Source organism: Rhinolophus ferrumequinum, chromosome 7 (assembly GCF_004115265.2).
Source record: "Rhinolophus ferrumequinum isolate MPI-CBG mRhiFer1 chromosome 7, mRhiFer1_v1.p, whole genome shotgun sequence".
NCBI lineage: Eukaryota > Metazoa > Chordata > Mammalia > Chiroptera > Rhinolophidae > Rhinolophus > Rhinolophus ferrumequinum.
In genome coordinates this window covers 34,234,729-34,250,131 of record NC_046290.1, presented here as the reverse complement: position 1 = coordinate 34,250,131, position 15,403 = coordinate 34,234,729, and the positions used below count along the sequence as shown (strand labels likewise).

The 15,403-nt window shown below is 41.0% G+C and overlaps 2 protein-coding genes across 3 annotated transcripts in view; one reads left to right on the top strand and one right to left on the bottom strand.

The window, feature by feature from the left end:
• The window catches only part of CDC20B (cell division cycle 20B), a 42,793-nt gene extending 40,079 nt beyond the window's left edge, over nucleotides 1-2,714 (top strand). For both annotated transcript variants that reach the window (XM_033109837.1, XM_033109838.1), the window contains exon 12: nucleotides 1,654-2,714. In XM_033109837.1, the coding sequence (XP_032965728.1) occupies nucleotides 1,654-1,793 (140 nt within the window). In that variant the 3' untranslated portion in view covers nucleotides 1,794-2,714. The remainder of the gene's footprint in view (nucleotides 1-1,653) is intronic.
• Nucleotides 2,715-6,857: 4,143 nt separating this feature from the next.
• GZMA (granzyme A) lies at nucleotides 6,858-14,240 on the bottom strand. The gene is made up of 5 exons (XM_033110783.1): nucleotides 14,142-14,240; nucleotides 11,126-11,264; nucleotides 9,551-9,692; nucleotides 9,067-9,339; nucleotides 6,858-7,057 (listed from the first exon to the last, which is right to left on the bottom strand). Exons 1-5 carry the CDS (start codon nucleotides 14,209-14,211, stop codon nucleotides 6,896-6,898), a joined length of 786 nt encoding a protein of 261 aa, XP_032966674.1. The 5' UTR covers nucleotides 14,212-14,240; the 3' UTR covers nucleotides 6,858-6,895.
• Nucleotides 14,241-15,403: the final 1,163 nt, after the last annotated feature.

Genomic DNA, 15,403 nt, shown 5'->3' with positions numbered 1-15,403 from the left:
ACCCTGTTAACCACAGTCATGATTCTCTGCAGGAAAATTTCAGTTAAGAGGTCTCTTCCACCTGGCTACAGAATAAAGATAACTTATGAAACAGGAGTAGCTAACTTGTCAACTTGTAAGTGAGATCTGGCCTTTGATATGGTTTTATCAGTCCACAGCACATGCATAAATACGTGGTCTCATTTATGACTATAGCTGCACAAAGAAAAGAAAACTTTCAATGCTTTCAATGACAGTTTTAGAACTTGGAACTTGGTGATGTGAATCCTGAAAGAGGACTTTTGTCTAGAGATAAAGATGACATTTTCCACTATCTAGTAAGTTAAGATTGTCACTGATATGAGAAAAGAATTTCAAGAATGCCTTTGCTTCCAATCTAAATGCCATTTTCCTAACAAGTTCTGGAAGTAGATATCTGTTTTTTTAAGTCAAGGTATTTTTCAAAGCCTGCTTAGGAAAAGATTTGGGCTTTTTTTCCCTCTGTTATTTCTTTTCCTGTTTTCTTCCTTCCTCTTCATCTTAACACATTGTAATAAAGAATGAAAGCATATTTATCACCTATTATATTAATTGAATAGACTTTTCTTTCTCAGATTTCATTTAGAAGCATTACATATCTATACCATTTTTAATTTCTATTAACCTCATAGAGAACTTGTTCAACAGAATGTTCTTTGAAAAATGATCCATTAGATAACAGAAAGAAGTCTCCTTCTGTCTCCAGAAGTCTGTAAAGACTTATGTATGCTTTGTAGGAGAGATTTTTGTGTCCTTTTCCATTAAGCTGCATCAGTTTATTTGAAAAGTTTCTTGAAATCTAGGTGCTGAAGGGATAATTTTTTGGGGAGAATAAGAAGAGGGATGAGGTAGGTGGCAGGAGCACAGCAATTCCTGGGTGTTGGTGGACTAGGCGAGGTAGAACTAATAACAGTAAGGGGCATGAGGGGTGTGAAAGTCTAAAAAATGGTGTCCCAGAAGATATCCATGCCAAAACCCTGGAACCTGTGAATGTGACCTTATTTGGAAAAAGGGTCTTTGCAGATGTAATTAAGTTAGGATCTTCAAATGAAATGATCCTAGATTATCCAGATGGGCTCAAAATCCAATGACAAGTGTCCTCCTAAGAGACACACAAAGGAGATCAGACACACTGAAGAGGAGGCAATGTGACCACAGAGGCAGAGACTGGAGTGATGTGGCCATAAATCAAGGACGGCCAACAGCTGCCGGAAGCTAGAAGAGGCCAGGAGCGGAATATCTCCTGGAGCCTCCAGAGGGAGCCAGCCCTGTTGACTCCTTGATTCTGGACTTTTGGTCACCAGAACTGTGAGAGAATAAATTTGTGTTGTCTGACGCCATGCAGTTTGTGGTGATTTGTTATGGAAGACACAGGACACTAATAGAAGGGGGAAGTGCCCTGAAGGGGAAACTGAAGCAAAAGCTTGGCCACCCTGTGATGTTGCCCAGAGTCCGCCCTGACTGGTGTTCACAGCACCAAAGGCTCAGTGGGAATGCCAGCTCTGAACTTGGCAGGTTTCAGAGAAGCCCTTTATTCTGGAATGGGATCTGTGGCCCCCACCTTAGGTTGCTTCCCATCCCACAGCCCCAGCCCTTGCAATGTGGAGCATGAACTATCATTCCTTCTTCCCACAGGCCACAGAGGCAGAGTGCTGCAGTTGGCTTTGAGTCCGGACCAGACCCGAGTGTTTTCTGTGGCTGCTGATGGCATAGCCTGTGTATGGAAATGCTGCAATCCGCTCAGCCCCTCTAAGCTTCAGTTTCCTGATTTCTAAGTGCGAATATTGATATTGGCCTTGTCTTCTGCATGGCATTGTCAAGAGGATCTAACAAGATGAAGTGCGTTTCCTGAAGTGAATGCCTGTTCTCCTGACCTTCTTTCTCAGGTTCCCGTATTTGTTCTGCTTCCTCCTATTGCATTTCCCAGCCATTGTCTTTGACCCTCTATTCTTCTCTCTCCACTTTTTCCCTCCTCCTGCTCTTCATTTTTCTTCTTCTCTATCTCTTCCTTGTCAGGGATGCATTTTCACTACTATACTCAGAATAAAATCTATAGCAAAGATTTTGAAATACTTCTTTTCCACTTGAGTTTCCTCCCAAGCTCCAGCCTCGTACTTCTGTCTCTGGATATTTTCTTTTTGAGATCCTTTCCTGTCTTTAACTCACACTCAATACATTAAAAACACAACATGTTCACTTGACAGATATTGGTAAAAATCTTACTATATGCTAAACAGTATGTTAAGCATGCATATTATTTCCTCTCAAAATGAGTTCCTCTGCAGGATTCCCTTCGCCCATCACCCGGGAGTCTCCTGATCATTGTGTTCCGTGCTCAGTCAGATTACCCCATGCTCTCTTTTCTTCTGTTTCACCCTAGTCATGTCCTGAATACCTGATGACCAGTCTGCAGTAATTGCCTTCTAACTGGTTTTCCTGTCTTTATTCTTCATGGGTCCCCACACCACTGTTTGGTTAAATTTCTGAAAGTGTTGTGCTGATCCTCTCCGTTCCCTGATCATAAACTCTCAATGACTCCCTAATACCTAGACCTTGGAGTCTCGAGCACAGAAGTTGAAGTTTGGGGACCTGTTCTTGCCTTGGCTCTGCCGTAATTGACCTTGGCTATGTCGCAACATTTGCAAAATTAGGAATTTGGAGGTAACAGCTGCTCAGGTTTCTTCCAGCTTGACCATCCATTGTTCTATCTTTTTAATGTTAATTCTCACTTGTCTCCTACAGTGACCCTGGGCTAAGTTTGTGATTTTCTACCCTTCGTGCTTCTGTTGGAGCTTTTCTTCTAGTCTGGAATTTCTGCTCCTCTTTGGTTCGGAAATGATGTTACCTGGCTTTGAATTCTTGGCATTAGTCTCTACCACCTATTTGGTATTAATACACTATTTTAGTTGTTTACATTTTTTTTTATTACTATGTGAATCTTTGTTTACTTTAGTTGTAACATTTTTATTTCTTTCCTAGATGATTAAATCGAGGAGTCGACGGAGTACATATTATACTTTTTAGTGCTTCTTAGAATGTTTTGCTTCTGTCAGATAACAAATATTGATTGATTGGTTTGCTTTGTCATAAAACATTTTTTGCCAATATATATCCATGCCCTTCCCTCTTCCCCTCTAACCCCCCCCCTCATAAAACAAAACAAAAATCTTGATAACTGAAAAGTGGAATAGTATATACAAGGGATGTGAGGACTCGCCTGCCAAATTAGTATTAATTTGTCAATATGTTATTTTCTTTTTCCTGTTTTTCTAATTCAGAAAATCTGCTTGGTATGCTAGTAATTCTTGCCTCAGAATATTTTAGGTCACCAAAAACTGCAAATGTGATTCATACTCTTCTGCAATATACACTCTTCTTTAAGATAATGTTTTTTATTTGATCTTCTTAATTAGCCAGGTATGAATTATAGGAAAGTGTGTAGCAGGGAAATGAGCAAAATGATTAGGTAATTTCTAGTGTCTCCCACAATTCTGATCTGGGTGCTTCTGTCTTAACAGTCTCGTGACACTGTGTCATGACCAAAGACCACTTCTCTCAGCTAATACTTGTGTGCGAACAAGGTGCTTTCATTGAAGACAAATAGCAATATATCTTTTTTTTTTTTTTTTAAGATTTTATTGGGGAAGGGGAACAGGACTTTATTGGGGAACAGTGTGTACCTCCAGGACTTTTTTCCAGTCAAGTTGTTGTCCTTTCAATATTAGTTGTGGAGGGTGCCATTCACTTTCAAGTTGTTGTTCTTTCAGTCTTAGTTGTGGAGGACGCAGCTCAGCTCCAGGTCCAGTTGCCATTGCTAGTTGCAGGGGACACAGCCCACCATCCCTTGCGGGAGTCGAAACCGACAACTTTGTGGTTGAGAGGATGCGCTCCAACCAACCGAGCCATCTGGGAGCTCAGCGGCAGCTCAGCTCAAGATGCCATGTTCAATCTTAGTTGCAGGGGGCGGAGCCCACCATCCCTTGAGGGAGTCAAGGAATCGAACTGGCAACCTTGTGGTTGAGAGCCCACTGGCCCATGTGAGAATCGAACCGGAAGCCTTTGGAGTTAGGAGCATGGAGCTCTGACTGCCTGAGCTACCGGGCCGGCCCGCAATATATCTTTAACCTGGTATTAGTTTTGGTGGAAAGTCTAGGATATGGTTTTAGAAAAGAGAATAAGTGAACTTGTAGATAATACATGAAACAGAAGTCTTTGTTACACCTGATTTCTAAATTTTGTAATTAAAATTTTTTATTTTAATTCACATAGAGTAAAGCACACAAGTCTGAAGTTTATAGCTTTGATAAGTTTTTAATTTATGAATAGATTACTGTGTAACCACTGTCTAGATGAAAATATGAACATTTCTTGTACCCTAAAAGATTCCTGTGCCCACTCCTAGTCAGCACCTTTCCATCATTATGACCTTTATCACCATGGATTAGTTTTGCCTTACGCAAGCCAACAGATAAATGGAATCATACAGCAAATATTCTTTTTTGTCTGGCTTCTTTCATTCAACATTAAGTTTGTAAAATTAATTCATGTTGTTGCATATAGTTTATTCTTTTTCATTGCTGTATAATATTCTATTGTATAAGTGTACAATTGTTTATCCATTTTATTGTGGATTGATATTTGAAAAATTTGAAAAATTTTCAATTTTGATTTTGAAGAATAAAGCTCCCATGTACACCCTTGAACACATCTTTGGTGAAAAAAAGCACTCATTTCTGTTTGGTGTATACCCAGGAGTAGAATGCTTTGGTCATAGAATATCTGTACATTTAGTTTTAATAGACACTGTCATTTTTCCTATGATGTTGCACCAATTTACATTTTCACCAGCAATGAACAATGGTTCCAAACTACTTTATAAGTGAACTTCAAAATCTGTAATAAATTTGCCAGTAGGGAATATTCCATCCTCTTATTATTATTAAAATCTTAACTAGGAATTAGGGATTAGAGTGTGCATATAAAATATCATCCTAGTGATTCTTAGAGCCTCTCTTTTAGATAAAAGAGTCTATCTTTTAGATACCAGGCCTCACTTTCTAGTATAGCTGTTCTCATCCCTAACTGCATATAGAATTATTGGGGAGATTATGTAAAGAATACTATGTCCTGGGTCCCACTGAATACAAATTAAATAAAATTTTCTAGAAGTAGGGCCTGGGCATTGGTAATTTTAAAGAGCCTGGTGAGTCTAATGAGCAGCCATGGTTGAAAACCAATGTACTAGTATTTTGGTCAGTTTTTAAATTATGCTCCTTTTAATTTTGTTTTGTTTTGTTTTAAGAGGCTGTCTCTTAGTGTTGCTGTATATTCGTGGTTTAGATACACACACACACACACACACACACACACACGGCTTGACAATTAAGTTCGCAAATTAATCCTAGAAAAAGTGCTACATACCTCATTGCTGAATATCATTACGGTCACCTTTAAAGTACTCCCCTTGGTAAGGTATGCACCAACGCCAGTGCCTAGTCCACCCTTCAAAGCAATTTTGGAACTTTTTCTGGAGTGGCCATCAGACCTGTCGTATTACCGTTGATGTCCTGAATGTCATCAAATGTCTTCCTTTCAACAGTTCCTTTATCTTTGGGTAAAGAAAGAAGTCATTGGGGGCCAGATCAGGTGAGTAGGGAGGGTGTTCCAATACAGTTATTTGTTTACTGGCTAAAAACTCTCACAGACAGTGCCGTGTGAGCTGGTGCATTGTCATGATGCAAGAGCTATGAATTGCTGGCGAAAAGTTCAGGTCGTCTAACTTTTTCATGCAGCCTTTTCAGCACTTCCAAATAGTAAACTCGGTTAACTGTTTGTCTAATTGGTACAAATTCACAATGAATAATCTGTCCGATATCAAAAAAAGATTAGCAACATCGTTGTAGCAGGTTGGTGAATGTAACTGTCAGACCTCATATGTATATGTATATGTATATGTATATGTATATGTATATGTATATGTATATGTATATGTATCTGATGTGTGTGTGTACACACACACACACATAAAATTTATATTCCTAAAGGAACTGATGGAACTCAAAGAAATCTGTTCATATAATCACATCTTGCAGGAGCTACTGGGCTAATGACTATCCAATAAATTCAATATGCTGAATAAACTTCATGGGGCTTTTTCCAAAGGTAACTTTCGGGCCACAATCCAACACTCATTCCCTACTATGGGATAGAAACCACTGTAACCACCATGTTGATTGGACCTACCCAGGCTCAAGGACAAGGAGAACCAAGAAATCACCTAATCCTAAACTTAAATGCAAACTACTGAGAAAGGAGGCCGACTTTCTATTGTATGCTATTCTTGGCTGACAAAGTGCTTCATTTGTATCCCTAGAATTTTAATTTCTATTTCTTGTCTGCCTTTGGAAAATATTGTAAGGCATTTCCTGTTTCTATTTCTCTCATAGACTCAGGTTTTTCATATAAATCTGAATAGCAGGTGTTGATGTAGAGCCATGGCCTTTGAAGGGCAAGTTCATTTCCTTTAACCCAAATGCTCCAGACTGGCTGTTTCTGTTTCCTGCAGAACTGCTGAGCCCTTTACTGTACTTGTTACTAAACAGACTTTACTGTCACTCCTGCTGGATTCCATTGAGACAGTGAAGTGAATAATTCAAGCAAATTTTGCATCTCACTTCACACATGGATGACATTGGTGACACTGGTCCCCTAATCTCTCCCTTGCATTATCCCTGAGGTCACTATATTACTCTGCCTCACTTTGCTGATGGAAATCTGCCCACTAAAGTTATAGGAGAGAAATGAGTACAATTATACAAATTGATTTTATTTATGACAGGATTAAAAAGTGACAGCAAATCAAATGAAACACTATTATCTAAACTGCCCCCTTCGTGGTCTTTCTTATCCAGTTGAGGTATTTCTCTGAGAGAAGTATATAGACGCCAGGTTTTCGAGGGTCTCCACATTTTCCTGCAATGCCAAAGGAAGTGATGCCTCTGAAAGTACCATCACATATCAGAGGGCCTCCAGAATCTCCCTGGGAAAAGACAAGAGGGGTAGTGGAAATGAGTATCGGGCAAGACCATAGCTGAATGGAAGAAATTCCATTTAATGTGGCGTTAAGACCAACTTTCACTAAATTGAAATTAGTGCTTGAAAAACCACACATGTTGAGAATATTTTAATATTTTTGAATTGGCTTAGTCAATTTATTTATGATCCAGTGAAAATTGAAACTTGTTTTATTGTTTATGTTATCCACTAATCTGAGACTGATTCTCTGCATTAGAAAGGAAACTCTTTTGTCATTTTCTCAAAATGCTTAATAACACAAGTGGTAAAATAGTCAAATGCAGATGGGACTTTGTTTGAGGCAAAGAACAAAAACTATGTTTTCTAGTTCCTCCAGCAGATAATCATCTTCCCCCAAAACCAAAACCAAAGCAATTTTTCCTTTCACCCTCTCAAATAGACAAAAAATTCTCCCCAAGTCTCCTTTGAGCATCTGATGCTAGATGGAAGCTCCCAGAAATCAGTTGTTATACTTCAGAATCAACTGACTCCACAGTAGAGAGGCTTCAGTTAGCGGTATGTAAGTCGATTTTATTCTTCCTGATTGTTTCACCCAATGTAGGACCTTGTATTCTCTCATTGAATTCTAGAATCAGCACATTTTAACATATTGGAGGTTTAGAGTCTGGATTGGCCAGTTCACTGCTATGGCTTTATGGAAGACTGGTGGTTCTAAATGGAGGACCATTCAGGCTTGTACATAGAGTTCTGCAAATGCAAGGCTCTGAGGGACCAACTCCATTCCAGCAAAGTGAAGGCATGGATGACCTGCCCCTTCCAGGCAAAAATTGGCCTTATGAGTGTACGACATAAAGAACCATGTGAGACACTGAGGTCTTCCCTGAGCAAGTATATTTCTCCTGCCTAATATAGTGCCTACAATTTTCAGAATGAGTCCTTTAGGTCTAATTCATCAACAATCATTGAGAGAACTGGAAAAGAATTGTTAAGTTTTGCTGGTAGAGGGTGGCTGGTAGGAGGGGGACAGGCATCTTGTGATGCTGTTATGGCCTAAGGATGTTGCATGTGGGTTCCGAAAGCATGCAGGTTCTGGGTTTCTGGACGCCCCGTATAGTGGATGAAAAGAGGGGGAGGAGTGAGGAGGGCAAAGGAGAGAAAAGTGGAAGGGTGCTGAAGACAAATGCTGTCTTTTCTGAGATTTGCCTCGCCTTGATCCTGAAGGCAAGCCATTCAGATTCTGCTGATATTTAGATAAGCACCTGGGAAGGGAAGAAACCTCTGAATCTCTCAGTGTCTGATAACTCCCAAACCATGCATACTCCTCTTCAGACAACACTCTATAGGGTCTTTGGAAAAGGTGAGAAATGACAAGCCAACACTCAGAGCTTAAAAATCTGTAAAGTGTTTCTTTTACTTATATCCTCAGGCAGGGCCCGGTCCCATCCCTTCTCTGGGACTCTGGTCTGGAAGGTTAGATAGTCTCTGGTTTGGGTCATATTTCGATGTTGGTTCCTGGGGATTGAGCTTGGCTCTAGGAAGCTATGGAGTCTAGCCTGAGATCCTCAGTCAGGCTTGGGAATGACAGGCATTTCAGACTTGCCCAGTTAAATGGCAGAAGAATTTTGGGAGAGTGCTGAGATGGGGAAAAGTGTACAGAAGGCCCTGGAGGAGCCCTGACTTCAGCTCTCCTGATTGTAAGTTTTAAAATTAAATCTACATATGTTAATATGGAGAATGCGAAAATAAAACATTGCTTCTCAGTGGTTTTTGATATGAAGTCAAGAAGACATAATAGGTTAACCCATGTACTAGCAGTAAAGTTGTTATTTTTGGTGAACAACTCACTTTGAGTTGAGAATATTAATTTATTTGACTGAGGTTTTATCAAATTTTTTTCAAAAAACACTAGGACTCTATAGAAGCCAATGCAATGAGAAGACTAAGCATGACATTATGTTTTTTGTGTCTGCATGACAATCCAATAGCTAAAACGTGAGATCTTATTTTACTTACATCGCAAGAGTCTCTTCCACCGGCGCTGTTTCCAGCACAAATCATATTCAGTCCAATCACGGGATTATAATTATAGTGCTTTTCGTCATTGCAGGTTTTTCTGTCTACGACGGTGACATTGACTTCTCTCAGAATATCGGAACCAGTTGATTTAGCATTTTTAGTTAACCCCCATCCTGCAACTTGACACTGCGTGTTTGGTTTTACATCATGCCCCTTTTTAGGGAGAGGAAGGATTGCCACATTTTTATTAATTGTTGCTTTTTTAACTAGCTGTTGGAAGACAAGCAGAAAGAGTTGATGAGATAATTAAAATATTCATATTTTTACTTAAATTCTATTCCAACCCTCAGGGACCCCCTTATGTAGCTACAGTCTGTAGCTATAAGGGCACCCACCAAAGAAAGGTTGCCATGTAGTTGACCAGATTATAGGAGCTTCTATGACTTTTAAGTCAATCAAAGGTACAGTCAAAGGTACGTACCTGTAGAAGTTTAAGATCACCCTCATGTGTGTAACTGTCATAGCATGGATAGGGAACCTCTTTCTTAATGGACATTGTCTGTTTTTCTGGCTCATGCTTGGATATTGAGTGAGCTCCAAGAATGATCTTGGTCTGTTTGTTCCTGAAAACAGGTACAACACTGTTAACTGGGTTTATTCTTTTAATCAGGAGCTGAGCATAATATGTGCTAATCAGTTTCACTGTCCCATTTATAAGTATGCTTGCTGTGGAAATACTTATTTGTGGCTCAGAAAAAAGTGTGTACTTTAAAGAATAAAAAGTAAGATGTTTATGAATTTATCATCATCATCATCATCATCACTACAATCACCAACTTATTTATAACAAGCTAGGCTAGGTTCATTGAAAACAAATAATAAGAATTTCATGGCAGCTAAGCCAAGTATTGGGGTTTTAGTGCTGCACTCACCCCAACCCTCCATTAGCTGTGATAGAGAATCAGGCTGCAGATTACTGGAAAACAAAGGTCTCAGCAGTTTAGAGACAGAAGCAAAAGCGACTCAATAGTTGTAGAGTAATTCACTGAAGGGGTCTCTGTACGACAGCAACAAATTTATCTTACATGGAAAAACTTTCAGACATAGATTGTCCAGTGGAGGACCCTATTTGCGTAACATTTAGTGTGTATATATTGGGGGGCGGGTGGTCTGAAGGAGAAACCCAGGATTCTTCTCTTACTCTGGGCTAAAGGTTCATTTTGATTAATAAAATCAAAATGCTGTGATGTATTAATGATCAAGGCTATTATCATTCACAAGCTAGTATAAAGCACACCAACCAGATATTTACTCTGTCATTTTTCCATCACACCAGCTGATACTAATCTCACTTAAGACATTAAACAGTGCTTTTAGTAGAGCAGTTTGATAATGAAATGTTCTATTAATCTGCACTGTCCGATATGGTAACCAGTAGTCCCATGTGGTTACTGAGGATGTGAAATGTGGCTAGTGTGACTGAGGAAATAAATCTGTAATTTAAATTTAAATTTATATAGCCAATATAAGTGACACAGCCAATATGACAGTGGCAGTCATATTGGACAGCCCAGGTTTAGAGGCTTGATTTAAGGAATGGAGAAAAGACCAAGCCTGGAAGAGGTTTAAAGGTGGTGGTCAACAGGGGGTAAGAAATGCCTGAAGGTATGAGAGAGGGAAAAAGGAAGGCATTTGAAACAAGCTTTCTCTACTTGACTGCTGTGCTCAGGCCCCTGAGGGGATTGAGGTCTTGGCTAACTCTAACAGTCATGAAGTCAACACCAGAAGCAAAGCCTTTCAGCATTTGGACCAGGCGGCTCTGAAGGGACCTACAGAAAGAGCTCGTGGATGCTGCTCATCATTGGTCTGATTTTCTGGGGCCGAGTGTGGGCTTCACACCTGAAAGGGGTAAAGCAAGTTTCCAGAGACATAAGAGTCACGTGAGCCTCCTGTGACTTTAGTGAGATTTACTTTTTTTTGTTGTTGTTTTTTCTATTAATATTCACCCAAATAGAACTATCCACATTTTTTTTTTTTTTTAAATCCAAGCACTTACGTGACACAATGAGCTGCAGTCAATACCCAGTTTTTTGCAATCAAAGCCCCACCACAGATTTCGCCTCCTTTAAGTAGTACCATGTAGGGTCTTGAATGAGGAATCGCTTCTCTTCCGCCAATAATTTCTACACAGAAATCTGTTTAAAAGAAAAAGGCAAATCATATCAGTGTCCACACTAGAGGGCTCTACCTAAAGCTGTGTTTCTAAGACCAGACATGCTTGTTCTGCTCGGAGAGGAAGTGCAGATGACAGCGCTCTCTCCCCCCAGCCCCCATGTAGACATTCAGATATCTGAATGTAAATCCCATGCCTCTTGGACTCTCTGAGAGGGTCCTATCCTTTCGGGAGCTGTGTGGTTGGCAGTTCCAGGGAGCATCAGGCTGGAAATCTGTTACAACCACTGACCTCAGGCCTCAGGGCTTGCAAAGGGCAGACAGCTGTGCGTAGGTCTACACAGATGGCAGTTGGCGCAGGAGATGCTAGTGATGATGACAACCTCGAGTGCCCTCCCCATCCTCCCCTGTTCAGGCTGAGTATTAATCTGGGGAAGGAGAGAGCCTTTTAGAAGCCTGAGAACTGCCCCTTTCAGCCCAAGTCCTTGAAAAAACACACAGCTTACACACTGATAGTAGCACCTTTTAGGTATGACCTTGCCCATTGTGAGACTTCTGTTTATTGAAATTTGCACTCTCTCTCCTCATTCATAAGTTGAGAGAATAAACCTATTGCACCTGAGGCTCCTCTTTAATCTCCACACTGAACCACATGGTTTAATCCAAGCCCTTTTCCCAATGAAGTAGGGGAAGGGAGGAGGGAAAATGCTAGGTATAAGGAGAGAATTCTGCCTTAGCCAATTTCCTTGATGATTGACCAGGAACAGATTTATTATTAGAGAACAAGGCGACCTACACACAAAGCAAATCATGTACGTTTGCTAAGAAGACCTTGTCCCCTTGTGATATACTCTCAGTTCTCCACCTTCCTACACCTGATGTTCTTGGATTCTCCTGAAATATTTCTCCCGAGGGGACCTACAGAAAAAGCTTGTGGACGCTGCTTATCGTTGGTCTGATTTTCTGGAGCTGAGTCTGGGCTTAACTCCTGGTTGGGGTAAAGCAGGTTTGGCAGGGACTCATGATTCCTTCAATAGGACATAGTGCATATTACTTTATTATTAACTATAACTCATTGCCGAATTCACAATAAGGTGCAAAAAATGAGAGGGGAAAGAAAAGAGAGTGACAATGAGGGCTCTAATTTCCAGAAGGGACTTGGGAAGAGGAAATTCTAAGCTCTAGGGAAAAAAGGATAAGGAGCCAAGAGAGCTTCACCCACATCTCAGTGTTTCCTGGGATGTATCACATGTAGATAGATTCCAAATGTGCATCTTCGGACCTTCTGGACTGCAGAAATTATAAACTCAACAGCGTACTCCCCTCGCAGTGTCCTGTGTTTGGTGAGCACATATACCGCCTGAGAAGGAAAGCTCACATCTCCCACAAGCAGCATCTCCTGATTGGGCCGGAGGGGAGGGTTTACAGGAGGTGAGAAAGCTTCCAAACATTAGCAATTCTTGGTCCCCCCCCAGAATCAAGATAAACTGGAATTACTGGGGCTGGGGCTGGGATGTCAGTGTTGTTTAAAAGCCCTCCAGAATATCCTAATGTGTGGGAGGGTTGAGTCCAGATCAGTAAGTCTTTCTTTGCTGTGTGTCCCTTCCCTGTATGGGCCCACCTTGATCTCTCTGACCACAAGAAACAAAGTGGAGCCGAGAAAGTTGGTTTTGTTTTTCCCTTTGAAGAAAAGATCTGACGGGAATTTTATCTGCTCTGTTGTCACCACTGTGGAGGATTTGCTTGAGAACATGCCTGAACAGAGTCACAGTAGGCCATACTGATACTATGCCCACCCTTTTGTCCCAAATGTCCTGCAACCTTGTGCTTTTTAATTTTTCCCCCCTTACTTTTAGGTGCAAAATGAACCAGAGGACTTCCGTGGGAATTTCTGGCAAGACAGGTTGCCCTGCCAACCGCTCCCACCTGCAAAAGCTGACAGACTCTGGGGAAAACCCATGGCTGCTCCACACTTGTCAGTCCAGTTTGGCTCAGCCCTAGAGTAGTCCTCACTTTCTAGAAGATTTTTAAGGAAAAGTATAGCTATCCAGGCTTATTACCCTTCTAGTGATAACGGCATGAGTTTTATGATATTTCAAACTCATGTACGTGTAGCTCACACAAAACCAGGCATGGTGGTTACTACTTAGTACACTAAAGCATTAGCTTAATACAAAATAGCACTTCCAAAGAGTTCATGTGGAGACATTCCCAAGCCTGAGAACTGCCCTTTTCACCCCAAGTCCTTGAAAAAACACACAGCTTACACACTGATATTAGCACCTTTTAGATATGATCTTGCTCATGAGTTCTTTAGTCATTGTGAGACTTCTGTTTATTGAAATTTGCATTCTCTCTCTTCATTCATAAGTTGAGAGTCTAATTCCTATTGCACCTGAGGCTCCCCTTTAATCTCCAGACTGAACCACATGGTTTAATTTAAGCCCTTTTCCCAATGAAGTAGGGAAAGGGAGGAGGGAAGATTCCTGATTTATTATGGGCGTTTAGGTCAGTTATAATTGTCATTAAAACTATCTATATTTTCTGCAGCAACAGGCTGAGGCATGAGTCTTCCTTTCCCAAAAGGTACTATTTATTTTCCTAACTCAAGAGTTTTTGGTTTATTTGTTTTCACAGTACCCTTTTTGGCAATTGTTAAGCCATAAATTGGCAGCGATAAAGCACTGGTGGTTCTATGATCTTTTGTGAAGAAATTATAAAGAAGAAAGAATGATTTTTTTTCCCCTTTAAAATAAAGACATATTTAGAGTCCAAGAAAGAATGTTAAGGCTTGGAGGGAAAATCTCCTCTTAGTACACTTAGCTATTGCCAAAAGCTCACTGAAAGTCTGCTCCATTTTGCTTAATGGTTGTAATGTAAATGACAAGAATCAGTCTTACCTTCAGGAATCAGCAGGAGAAAAATGACAATCGAGAGAAAGGATGCCCGAAAGGTACCGGAGCTCCTCATTGTGGCTGGTGTCCCCACATCAATCAATGTGAAAATCTGTTTTCAGTTTTTGACTGACTCTGTCTATATATTGAGAGTACAAAGGATGTGGTTTCCTTATCTTTCTTTCACGTTTCGAGGTCGAGCATTGGGAAATGAAACACAAGTTAAGTGAGAACAGCTCATTACTAGTGGGTATGCTTTCCTCGGCTGGGACTGCTGAGGGAGAGTGGGGGCAAGGGGACCTTGTTGCCCTCAGAACAGAGTACAGAAGAAGAGACTTTAAAATGTCTCAGCAGAGATTGAGAATTCTAGTTTTCACCATCAGCAATATTATCTTCCATATCCATGAATGGAAGCTCTGTTAAGACTTAATTTAGAGCTTTAAAAAAAATGTTCTAACAATTCATCAACCATACTTCTTTCTAGTTATCTATTTGGGTTATGTAAAGACCAATATAAGTCACGGGCAAGGAGCCATGCAAGAGGGAGCCTTACTTATTCGTGAACTCCTGCCTGGATGTTCCTCCCCCATTTTGTGGAGGACAATTTTTTGTGCTCCTGTCTGGAGTCAGTGGCAGGAGTGGGGACAGAGGCTACTGGGGGTAGGGGGTGTTGGCCTTTTCCAGACCTCTGATTATGCTTCCCCTGATTGTTTGATTTTACAGCTTTAGATACATGAAAGTATTTCTGAGTTTCTACTCTCCCTCTTACCCTCCTGTCATATGGGGCGACCTGCGGGGTCTCTGTTCCCGCTCCCGAACACAGGATATGGCTAGGCCAAAAAAAGAACACCCATGGAGCAATAGGTAGGGGAGTCATACTACTATATTCTCACTGGCGGATGGGTTGGAGACACAGGAAGCAGGAGACACAGAATCCTCAATCCACACTCCGCCAACTCCGCACTTGCCAGCCCCCATCTTCTTGCTAGCCTCCATTTTCTGCTAGTGTAGCCACAGCAGTTATATTAGTGGCCATTGGCTCACTGGTTACAGCTGACGGCCAACTAGCCACAACTGATGGCCAGCCAGTCACAGTTGATGGCCATTTACTACCTAAGCCAGCACCTTTCTATGTGAGGCCGAGAGCCTGGAAACTGTACTCCTAGCTCTGTCCCCACACTCCACCCCTACAGGCTCTCACCTCACAATCTACGCGACAAACATCTTTTGCTAGGGGCCCTGTGCAAGGAGCCTGGAGGTGAATGCTA

Coding starts and splice junctions, on each gene's coding strand:
- GZMA (XM_033110783.1), bottom strand. CDS start 14,211: ATGAGGAGCTCCGGTACCTTTCGGGCATCCTTTCTCTCGATTGTCATT. Junction 11,265..14,141: donor TCTCCTGCTGATTCCTGAAG/GTAAGACTGATT, acceptor TCTTTTAAACAG/ATTTCTGTGTAGAAATTATT. Junction 9,693..11,125: donor ACTGCAGCTCATTGTGTCAC/GTAAGTGCTTGG, acceptor ACCTGTTTTCAG/GAACAAACAGACCAAGATCA.